The sequence below is a fragment of the Lycium barbarum genome, chromosome 4, assembly GCF_019175385.1.
Source record: "Lycium barbarum isolate Lr01 chromosome 4, ASM1917538v2, whole genome shotgun sequence".
NCBI lineage: Eukaryota > Viridiplantae > Streptophyta > Magnoliopsida > Solanales > Solanaceae > Lycium > Lycium barbarum.
The window spans coordinates 3,588,440-3,601,274 of NC_083340.1; the positions used below are offsets into that span (position 1 = coordinate 3,588,440).

Below are 12,835 nucleotides of genomic sequence, written 5' to 3' on the forward strand. Positions count from 1 at the left end.
TTTATCTTTCAAAAGTCAAATTGGATAATAATTAAACACAAATCGGATTTATGTAGTTTTAGACAACTCCAAGCGCTACATTACACTAATACGTTCATAGTTATCGCTTCTTCTAAAATCTATCCAAAACTATCCAAATGGTGAAAAAGAATCCAGAAATTTGATTGTTGGACGTAAAAATGGCTAAAATCTTACCTGCTTCGAATATTTATATAAAATTAATATATGCATAACATGTATTTGCATATTATTTGTAATTAATATGTATATTACATCCTCTATTCCAATTTATGTGGTACACATTTTTTTTTTAGTATGTACCAAAAAATACTGTCATTTTTATATATTTAGACACAATTTAACTTTATTAGATAATTTATAACTACACAAATATTTAACATTTATTTTGATCCATAAATTCAAAAAGTCTTTTTTTTTTTAACTTCATGTCGCGTTAAATGATGTCACATAAATTGAGGCGGATGGAAATTTTATTTATCATTTCACTGAATCATTTAATCATGATAAATTAGTATATTTTAGACGTAAATATGGTGTGAGAATAAATTTTCACAGTAGACAGAGGACAAACAAAACGTGTTCATCAGTGAGCGGCCCAAAATAGGACATTAGGGCCAAAATAGGACATTAGCTCACGTCTCTACCTCACACCTCATTCCGTAATTTCATCCAATCTCATGACTTTTCTGTCTTTTCACCTCCCTACTTTCCAACTATATAACCCACCTCCCCGTTTTCCGTTTCTCCTCCGCTTTCTCAAATCTCTAACTTCTTCTTCTTCTTCTTCCCAATTTACACACATACATAAAAAATTTTAGTGTTGCCTTTTTGTTGTTCTTCTTCTTCTTGCCTATTTTCTTTAGTCGAAATCGACAATTCTTTAGCATTTTGAGAAATCATCATGGGTTTCCCAGTAGGTTACACGGATTTATTCCTACCCAAGCTCCTAGTCCACGTACTAACACTCCTGGGTTTCATCAGAAAATTCATTTCCACACTTTTCACCATCTTGGGTCTCGGTGATTTCCTCGAACCCGAAATGTCATTCCCGACCCGACCCGAATCACATTCGGATCTCCATTCAGTATCCGCAACGCTGATCCGTGAGCTATTACCCGTAGTGAAGTTTTCGGACCTTGTTGACCCGCCCGAAAGCTGTGCGGTTTGTTTGTATGAATTTGACGGTGAAGATGAGATCCGACGGTTGATGAATTGTAGGCATATATTTCATAAGAACTGTTTGGACCGTTGGATGGATCATGATCAGAAGACGTGTCCACTTTGTAGGACACCTTTTATACCTGATGATATGCAAGAGAGTTTTAATGAAAGGTTATGGTTGGCTTCTGGTGTTTCTGATTTTTACGGCGAATATTCTCCAATCGCCACTGGATTGTAACATTAAAGGTGAAAGTTCAAATAGTCAATCAAAAATTACCCAGTAATGTGAAATGTATATATAGTAGTACAAGATAAAAGAGGGAAAAAAGAATGAGGGACCAAAAGTGGAAAAAATAGGTCCCAAAAGTTATTGTACAGTCATTTAATCTCTACAATTTTGAGAATATGGAATGAAGATGAATAGTTTTAATTTTCATTTTTTCGTATGTTTTTGGAGTTACTTTCATCTTTTTGCCTATAAATTTTTCTAATTTTAGTAGTGCAATGTAATGAAATTAATACAGGGGCAGTTTAATAAGATCGGTGTTTAAAATCAAATCTAAAAGTTACTGATTGCGTAATCTACAATTTTGAGAATATGGAATGAGGATAAATTGTTCTTAATTTTTATTTTTCGTATATTTGTGGAGTTACTTTCATCTTTTTGCCTGTAATTTATTTATTTAATTAATTTTAGTAGTATCATTATGTAGTGAAAATTAATGCTCTTGTCATCACTTGTCATAATTGCCAGCTCAAACACTGCCCCGATTGAAATTTCTTCCAAGTCCAGTCAATTTGGCTGATATTGTACGTTCGGGTCTGACAATTTTGGTCAATAGTATTAAATTTTGGATAAAAAGGACCCATCCATTCGCTTTAGTTTATGAAATTTTGGATAAACGCAACTATAGCAGCTTATATATTAAGCGCGTCTTGAATATTCTTCTACTTTTCTAGATTTGCCCAAGTGCTGAATTTAGATTAAAGTCATAATTTGTATTTGGTGGACTCATGCTTTAAGTTTTATAGATTCAATATTAAAGGTTTTTAGTCTTAAATTTATTATATTTTAAAGTTATGATTTTTTTTGTAAATTTTGCATATAATGAGAAGATTCAAACTCATCACTTACGATTTGTCTCTGAAATTTAAACTAATGATATTCTTAATCACTTAAACATAAAAATTTAAAACAAAATAAGACTTTGTTCGGATTATAAGAGCTTTTTTCTTAAAAGATTTTTTCCTAAGTTCAAGATAAGAGATAAATATAAGGCATAAGGGGCTTGTAGTGTGGGATACTGTTGGTGTTCAGTGTTTAGTAACTTGCCGGTTAAATCGGATCTTGTCTTCCACTTCGATAGTGTACGATTTCTAAAAATCTTTTATGATTAATTATTTGGATTCTCTCCACTTACTCATTTAAGGAGAAATGCTCTCTGCTGAAAAATATTTTATTCTCAAAGCTTGAAGTCCAGAACTATAACTAATTTTCATTTATAAGAATATGTTCATTAGACGTTCCTATAAATAATTATTGGCAATTTAAAGTTGATGAATGGAGCTGGAAATTCAATTGCCATGTTATGGGCTAGTGCTAGTCAGGGACGAAACTTAAACTTTTTAGCTACAGATTAAACAGAATTCTATAATTTTGATCAAAATTATGTATTTCATATTAAAAAATCTACTTGGTATATATAAATAGGTTATCCATAATCCATATAATTTTAAACGACAATCATCCTTCTGCAAAGTTAAAAAATCAACGTATTACCAATTTATTAAATAAACCAGAAAATGAGTATTCATTTTGATATTTCATTATTAAATGCAGAATCTTAATCTCACAAAAACAATTATCTTCTTAATAAATTTTACTATTCCTTTTCCGAGTTTCTACTAATCAATGAACCAGTGAAAAAGGGTAAAATAAAGAAGTATAATTAAAGGATGTTCATATGAGTTAGAGCTATCAACTTCTTTAGGCCTTTTCAGTTTGATGGAACTTGGGTTTGGTGTCAGCACGGAATAATAGAACCTAAGGTTTTCGGCCTTAGAATTAGAGTTTTCAGATGGAGTAGTAGTACCTAATATTCGATGGACCCCATCTACACAAAAAGACCTATGTATTCCTAGCTAGCTAAGTTTGGATTATAGGTGGCCTTAATTACAAGACACGCAACTCCAATTTTTTATTTTTATTTTTTACATTTATTGGTCCGATTAACATCGAATAGTGATCGGCTAAAACATTTCTAAAATATTCATAATACGGTGTGATATTGTTAGCTTTGTCAAGCCGCATGTTTAAGAGTGTTACGTGACCTTATATATAGCTTTTGATCTTTTTATCACCAAACTTTCAATATGAACATTGTTTGCACTTCTAACAATTTTCTCTTAGAATTAAGTTTTACATGACCTATCATGAACTAAGTTCTACATGACTTATCATCTTATGAATTTATTTATAAATTAATTATGTGTCACCCACATAGTCGCGTATCTATACTTACTAAAATCCATTGATTTTTTGATGGGTGTATATCTCTAAAGCTATGAGTAAAAATAATAAATCCATCCGTAAAAGGGCAAAGGCACTAACAGCCTGTTTGGATAGGCTTATGCCTATAAGCTGCAAACAGCTTATAAGCTAAAAAAAATAAGTTGGGGTAGTCTAACTTTTTTTTTTTGCTTATAAGCTGCTTTAGATAAGTTAAGTCAAATGAACCCAATTATTTTTTTGAGTTTATTTTAAGCACAAAATAACTTTAAGCTAGCCAGCTAAACACTCAAAAAAACTGAAAACAGCTTATAAGCAACTTATAAGTCAATCCAAACGGGCTCTAAATAAGCCGGGCACACGCCATCATTCCATCATTTTAATGTTCGTCCCGCTAAATTATTAGCTTTGATATTAATCGTCGCGCTAATACAACCAATGATACTCGTATCTAGTGGTAATAACATACTGATGGGGATGAGTCTTTATCTAAGCCGCAATTGCGGAAAACAAGTGTCAAAGTGTGAAAGTAGCACAATCAACCTGGCCTTCAATGTGCTGGTCCTAATAGTTTTAGCAAAACATTGCCCTTTGTAGTGTTGGCCTTGATTCTTGATCTTTGTGCCTATTGCTTTGGCCTTGTTCTTGATCTTTGTGCCCATTGCTTTGTTTGTCCCTTCATATTCAATTAACCGACACCATCGTTACTGTCTCCTAATTATTGAGGTTTATTAATAGTCCTCATCTTCTCTATTGGGTCCGATGTCAAAACTGTCACATGTACCGCAAGTTCTTTAATTTTCATATTCAATTAACCGACACCATTGTTACTGTCTCCTAATTATTGAGGTTTATTAATAGTCCTCATCTTCTCTTTTCGGTCAGATGTCAAAACTGTCACATGTACCACAAGTTCTTTAAAGAAACAAAAAGCACTCCCTCTATCTCATATTATTTAGCCACATTATTAAAATCATGAAAAAGGTTCAAATATGTTATCGAACTATAAGAAATTGCTCATTTATGCCATCGAACTATCAGAAATGACTCATTTATGTCACTCATCAATAGTTTGGCTCATTTCTGTCATCGCCCGTTACCAAAATGACCCGTTCATGCCATTTTTCATTAACGTCAGTTTTATAATATCATATATGACACATGACCTCTTATTAGAGGTCTACGTTGTTTAATTAAACCAGTTCAATTTTAAATTGCAAATTAATAAAAAAAATCCGACCCATACACCCTACCCACCCACAACCATAATCTAGTTGAAGGTCACGTGTCATATCTGATATTGTAAAACCGGCGTTAATGAAAAATGGCATGGATGAGTCATTTTGGTAACGGGCAATGGCATAAATAAGTCAAACTATTGATGAGTGACATAAATGAGCCATTTCCGATAGTTCGATGGCATAAATGGGCCAAACTATTGACGAGTGGCATAAATGAGCCATTTCCGATAGTTCGATGGCATGTTTGAGCCTTTTCCATTAAAAATATATGTCTCAAATCAATTGTTCATTTATAAAATCAAGATAAAATTAATTAAATTTTTCCCATTTTACCTTTACTATTAATGTTTTTGAAAATAATCAATATTTATTAGAATGTATTTATTGGAGAGAGATAGGAATAAGATAATAAAATATATCTTTTATTTATAATTTTTAAGGGGCGTGTAAAGGGAGTAATTGTAAGTTGTAACCGATTTACTCCTCATACTCAGGTTGATTTGAAGTCTCCCATTAAAAATGCACGAGAAATAAGTAAGATGAAAAGTGGTGATATATTTCTAATATTGTTCTGAACTAATTTCAAGACTAGTCATTTAAATTTTATTTAACTGCACTAAAATTATGTAAATTTATGTAACAAACAATAAATGAACTTCAGGAAATGCTAAATCGGTCCCAAAACATAAGGACACTATTACTTTTAAGTTTTAACATTTGTCTTGCATAACTAGCAATCTAGCATTAGAACTCACAAAATGCTCGAACAATATTAAAAAAAAATATATTGATTATGTCAAATTATGATCTTATTTGTTGGAGCATGTTAAACCATTTATATAGTATTGCAAACAAAAATGAAAAGAACCAAATAAACCCATTATCCATTTTATCATTCCAAGTTGAGTGAAATGCCCTTCTTTCTAAAAGAAATGCTATGATTTCCCGTATCCAAAGAAGATCACGAGCCATGAAAGATCCTATGAGGAGTCAAATTAAAATATCCATCATTCCCGTTTAAAGATTATGACGGAGCAGTAGATTATATTACATTTTTAATTAAATTTTTGGCGTTCAAAGTCATGAAAATAAAGTCGTCTCTATTAGAAAATATTTTATCCTTTAATAGGATATTCTTGAACACACAAATCGTGATTAGTCTGGTGCAAAGTAGATATCGAATACTAAAAGTGAGAAACAAAAAAATGAATAGATCATCTCTAATTTTTAACCAATTCTCGTTGTACTTCATATGAAATCAAGGACCCGATTGACCATAAGAATTATTCACTTTTTTCTGGATTTTTCACTTCTTTAAGAAATTAGTGTTTGGTCATGAAAATTTCAAATACAACTTCAAGTTGTATTTGAAATTTGAAAAACAAGAAAAACTTGTTTAAACCTTGTTGAAAAAGTACATTTCAAGAAAAAAAATACTATTTGCAAAAATTATGACAAACATAACTCCAACTCCAAAATTTCAAAAAAAAATGATTTTTTTTTTTAATTTCTATGGCCAAACGCCTACTAAATATCTCTTAGACACCAGAACACATATAATAATATATATGGTGTTTCTTTCCTTTCTTTTCTTTGAACAATCAAATCATATTAAAATTAGTTCATCGTGCACCAAAAAGAGAACGAAAAGAATATATATATATATATACACAAAACACTTCCGTACGTTGTATGAATTGGAGACGTGCTCGACGGGTAATCGTAATGACTCTTCCATAGTTGGATTAACTGTAGTGCCACGTGTCCAGCCAACAAACTTTACGTATTCTATAGCCAGCCCAATTAAGAGAGATGAATTATGAATAAATTAAAATATTTTCGAAACCGAGAACTTTAATACTCTCCAGTCATTTTATTTCTAAGGAGTACGTTAATATTTGTTTTTTGTACTTTAAAATATTTAATTTTTATTTTAAAGAACTTTTTTAGTTGATGTTCAAATTTGAGCTTAGTACGACAAAGTCCATAACTATATTTTGGGTGACGTAAGAAACAGATAAAGTTCTCTAATTGGAGATCTTTTTTTTCCCGGATATTGTGAAAATTGCCTAAAGTTTCGTCACTATTTTTTCTTTCTTTGATAAAAAAAGTCATCCTAAGAATGTTTCATTCAAACAAAGATGCAAAAAAATAAAAATAAAATAAAAGGAGGAAAATGGAAATAAAAAAACAGCCGCCCACGCTTTATAATCCAAAAGGGAAACCATTACAACTAACAGAATGTTGCAAAATTATATCGAGAGAGGTCACTTCTTTGTAGCTTCACGAAGCTAAATTTATACTTCTTATTTTGTCTTTTGTTATTATAATAAATCTTTTATTTCTTTTCAAGATATTGCTTACATCAATGGTTATGAAATGCTAATTAGTCAAACATAGAAAGTCACAGGAAGCCGTCTTTTGATTTTATACATTATAATAATGTCAATAAATTGGATAGTGTAGTGCTTTTTTAAGTGTACGAAAGCGATTATAATGTTTAAATGCTTCTTAGAGTAATTGATTTGGAGTAAGAGTTGAAATTTCCGGACCCTAAAAAAAGAAGGTAAGAGTTGGAATATGTAGTTATAAGGGAAATTCTTTTATTTATAATTAAAAGAAATTATTTTTTCCCTTTTGATACAAAACGTGTTTCTTAGAAAATATTTTCTGCTAATTAACTAGCCATTACAAAATATGATCCATCTCTATTGCATATGGTAGAGTTATTAACTATATTAGTCATATACAAACAAACGTGGCGAAACAAAGCGTCGAAGGACCATATTTACATTATTCGTACAACTATATTTAAACAAAACCGTAAAACATGATAAATTTTAAATTTTTACTTCAAACCCTCCAATTATGAACCTTTCATTGACATATCGATATAGTACAAGGTTCTTGAGAAAGAAAGAATAATTAAATGAAGAAAGCAGCCGCCCACGATTCACTTTAGGCTGTTTTTTAAAAAAAAAAAAAAAAAAATTATAATCCAAAAGAGATAACCATTACAACTAACACAACGATCATGTTGCTAAACTATATCCACAATATGGGTAACTTCTTTGTAGCTTCATGCTGCTAATTTTTTTTTTGGTCTTCTATTCTTTGTAATTTGTATAATTAATCTCATATTTTTTTCATTGGTTTATAGATGCAAAGCCAAACACATATAGAGCCTGTTTGAATGGCCATGACTTTTGACTTATAAGCCAAAAGTCATAAGTTGAAATTCTAATTTATGACTTTTAGCTTATTTTTGTTATTTTGATTTGAAAACAAGTGCTTAAAAGTATTTTTTTTTTTTTAATTCAAACACTATAAAAGTGCTTAGAAGTTATTTTGATTTTCGCCTAAAATAAGTAAATCCAAACAGGCTTAAACTCACATGCAGCTGTCTAGTATTATAGTGTCATTTGCTTTTTAACTCCTTTTCCATTTCATGTGAGGGGTGATTTTTTTTTTTAACTCATCAATTTTGTCTCTTGTTCATATGTATAATTGAACAATCATTATTGAATTATCGATTATTAAACAAGTTCTGTGCCCATTACGTATTTGTGATAACATGTGAATTTAATATAAAGTTATAAGTTTCTAATAAATGTTTTGTTACTACGTATAGCTTCTAATCCACGCTGAATTATGTCTTCACGGCGAGTATTTCTTTTGATTTTTTTTTTTTTTGTTGGTACTTTGCTGCTGTGTGCAAATAATATTTCTCGGAATGTTAGTAATAGTACCAAATCGGGTAGTATTCTAATGAGTTTTTTTATTATTACACATTCATAATAATGTACAAAAGTAGTTAGACCAAGTGATAATGAGTCCGGAGCCAAAATGGCGTATTTTTGCAGCCATTAGCCCAAAATAGTATGCTTTTTCTTTTTTAAACCAAAATGGGTATTTCGTTGGATAACCAACGAAATACCCACACACACTGTTCCGGTGCCGAATAAATTGTTGCATTTCACTACACATGTAGCGAAATGCAACAATTTTTTTTTTTTGTATTTCGTTGTGCAATTCACGAAATAAGTTTTTTTTTTTTTTTTTGCAATTCATGAAACTAATGAAAAAAATTGTTTTTTTTTTGCTTTCGTGAATTGGTCAACGAAATAGACTTATTTTTTGCATTTCGTGAATTGATCAACGAAATAGGCTTTTTTTTTTTTTTTTTGCATTTCGTGAAATTAATGAAAGAAACAGTTTTTTTTTATTTCGTTGAGCAATAAGAAATAGACTTTTTTTTTTTGCATTTCGTGAATCAATGAACGAAATAATTTATTTTGTTTTATTTCGTTCATCTAAAAACGACATTGGAAACGGAAAAGGGTCAAAATTACCCCTAAACTTTGAAAAATAGTTTATTCATAACCTTTGTTATACTTTAGGGCCAATTATACCCTTACTGTTATACTATGCGGTCAATTATACCCTTATGTCTAACAGCTGCCACGTGGCATCATCCCAGCCCTTCAAAATTATTTTCCTCTCAAATAATTTTTTACCCACTAAAATTACCCAACCCGACCCGATTTTTTTTCCCCCAGCCAAACTGATACGGACCCAACCCAATACCCCTTGGCTGGAAAGAAAAAACAAATCGGGTCAGGTTGGGTTATTTTAGTGGGTAAAAAATTATTTGAGGGGAAAATAATTTTGAAGGGCTGGGATGATGCCACGTGGCAGCTGTTAGACATAAGGGTATAATTGACCCCATAGTATAACGGTAAGGGTATAATTGGCCCCAAAGTATAACGAAGGGTATGAATGAACTATTTCTCAAAGTTCAGGGGTAATTTTGGCCCTTTTTCGAATTGGAAAATATATAAATATATATTTTTTGCATTTCATTGGTAGATCAACGAAATAGGATAATATATATATATATATATATATTGTATTTCGTTGATATACGTACGAAATAGGAAATTATAAATTTTTTTTTTTGCATTTCGTGTATTAAAAAACGAAATAGGCTAAAAAAAATTAGTTTTATCCTATATGTCGAGAATATTAGTCAGTTTTATTTTCAAAAATTGAAACCACATAAGTGAAATTGACATTCACAGCTACATTACTCCGAAATTTTTATGTTGAAGTCTATTGCGCATTATCATATTATAAGTAAAGAAAACTAAAAATTTCCCGCCAATTTGGGGGAAAATAAAAATTGAAAGGGAAAAAAGAGGTTTTCTAAAAAATCGGCCCGGCCATGGCGGTTTGCGCTGCTAGATCTCAGAAAAATATGCAAAATCATTTTTTTTTTGCATAAATCGGATATCCGAGCGCAAAGTTATGACTGTTTAAAGTTTCACCAATTTATAACTACTCTTTCTCCTATATTTTTTAACTATGTTTTTATCTAATTGAATTAGATTTATATTCAAAATAAAGTTATGTTTTGATTAAAAAATAAAACACTTAAACCTAAAGTTTCCAAAAAAAACAAGCGTGTTATTTTTTAATCAAAACATAACTTTATTTTAGATTTTTTTTTTAAACACGCTTGTTTTAAAAAAATCCACTTTATAAATTATCATAACTTTTTATAAAGTTAAAAAATTTATATTTTCATAATTTTATTTTAGGAAACTTAAAAACAAAACACGAAAAAGTGGATTTAAAAAAAAGAAGGAAAAACTATATTATTTTTGAATTTTGTGATTTTAATTGGTGTAATTACGAGTTGATATTTTTTCTTGTACATGCAAATAGGTATGTTATTTATATAAATGAAATACAATATATATCCTATTTCATTGATATATGAATGAAATATATAAAAAAAAATATTCCAATTATTTTCCTATTTCGTTTTTATATAAACGAAATACAAAAATAAAATAAAATAAAATGTTTATCCTATTTCATTGGAATATAAACGAAATGCAAAAAAATAATAATTATAATTTCCTATTTCGTTGGAATATAACCGAAATGCAAATATATATATATTCCAATTTCGTTTTTATATGAACGAAATAATTTTTTTATCTTATTTTGTTTTTTAATACACAAAATGCAAAAAAAATAAATTATAATTTCCTATTTCGTTGGTATATCAACGAAATACTATATATATATATATATATATATATATATATATATATATATATATATATATATATATATATATATATATATATATTTTCCAATTTCGTTTTTAGAGGAACGAAATAAAATAAAAAAACTATTTCGTTCATTGATTCACGAAATGCAAAAAAAAAAAAAAAAACAGTTTCTTTCATTAATTTCAAGAAATGCAAAAAAAAAAATTCTATTTCGTTGATCAATTCACGAAATGCAAAAAAAAAAAAGTCTATTTCGTTGACCAATTCACGAAATGCAAAAAAAAAAAAAAAATTCATTAGTTTCACGAATTGCCAAAAAAAAAAAAGAGCATATTTCGTGAATTGCACAACGAAATGCAATTCACTAAAAAATGAGGTCAATTGCATGCACACAGTTTCTTTCACGAATTGCAAAAAAAAAAAAAAAATTGTTGCATTTCGCTACACACGTAGCGAAATGCAACAATTTATTCGGCACCGGAACAGTGTGTGTGTGGGTATTTCGTTGGTTATCCAACGAAATACCCATTTTGGTCTAAAAAAAAAAGCATACTATTTTGGGCTAATGGCTGCAAAAATATGTCATTTTGGCTCCGGACTCAAGTGATAATTATGACATGAAAAGTAAAATAGTTATAAAGAAAAACATGTTTTTGCGCGGATTGCCCTTCTTTTGGGGTGGTCTTTAAATTTTGCCCTTCAAATTTGTGGTCTTTAAATTTTGCCCCTCATATTTGTGGTTTTTAGGTTTTGCCCTTTGCTTGAAAAGGTGGGCGAATACATGAAATTCTGGGTTCGAATCCCGCTCAGGCATAAAATAAAAAAATAATTTCGCAAGGCAGGACTGGGGGAGTGTATGCCAGATCCAGCATACAATCTTTAAGGAGAAGCTAAAGTTATGCCGGATTCAACATAACTAAAAGTCTGCCCATAAGGCAGAATTTTTCCTAAGACATAGTTTAGTTATGCCTTATGGGGCAGAATTTTAGTTAAGGCATAATAAAATTATGCCCCATAAGGCAAGAACTTTTCTTAAGGCGTAGACTTTGCCTTATAAGGCAAAGTTTAAGTTATGCCTTAAGGAAAAGTTCCGCCTTATGGGCATACTTTTAGTTATGTCGTTGGGGCACACTTTTTAGTTAAGGCATAACTAAAAGTTTACCTTAAAAAGTAAAAATATATATATATATGCTTCAAGGCAAAGTCTGCCGGAGGGGGCAGACTTTTAGTTAAACATAACTAAAAGTCTATCCCCTCCGACAAACTTCTAGTTAAGGCATTACTAAAAGTTTACCTTGAAAAGTTAAAAAAAAAAAACGTATATATGCTTCAAGGCAAAGTCTGCCCCCTCCGGTAGACTTTTAGTTAAACATGACTAAAAGTCTGCCGGAGGGGGCATAGCGAAATTTAAACTTTGCCGAAGGGCGGGGGTTCAAACCCGAGACCTATGGGTTTTAGCCGAAGGGCAAAATTTAAAGACCACAAATATGAGGGGCAAAATTTAAAATACCACCCCAAAAAAAGGGCAATTCTGCGAATTGCCCAAAGAAAAATGACTCGGGGCCTAAACATGAGGGAAGTCATTTTCCTTCTTTATGTTTGGGCCGTGACTAGGTCGGGCATATTTTCCTTCTTTAGTTTGGGCCGGTTTTGGTTGGGCATATTTTTATGATGGGTCAATTTGGGCACAACCCAAGCTAGCCCACCTTAAAAAAATTGGTAAGAAACATCTTTAAGAATATATTTTTGTGCAATGTATTAGATACTAGTTTCATCAGGCCTGGGCTTAAACTCAAAATATAAAAATAGTATTTTAAGTT

The 12,835-nt window shown here is 30.5% G+C and overlaps 1 protein-coding gene across 1 annotated transcript; it reads left to right on the plus strand.

The window, feature by feature from the left end:
- Positions 1–760: 760 nt before the first annotated feature.
- Positions 761–1,618, plus strand: LOC132634874 (brassinosteroid-responsive RING protein 1-like). Its single transcript, XM_060350993.1, has one exon. The coding sequence runs from the start codon at positions 923–925 to the stop codon at positions 1,418–1,420; it is 498 nt and encodes a 165-aa protein (XP_060206976.1). The 5' UTR covers positions 761–922; the 3' UTR covers positions 1,421–1,618.
- The last annotated feature ends 11,217 nt before the right edge of the window (positions 1,619–12,835 follow it).

Coding starts and splice junctions, on each gene's coding strand:
- LOC132634874 (XM_060350993.1), top strand. CDS start 923: ATGGGTTTCCCAGTAGGTTACACGGATTTATTCCTACCCAAGCTCCTA.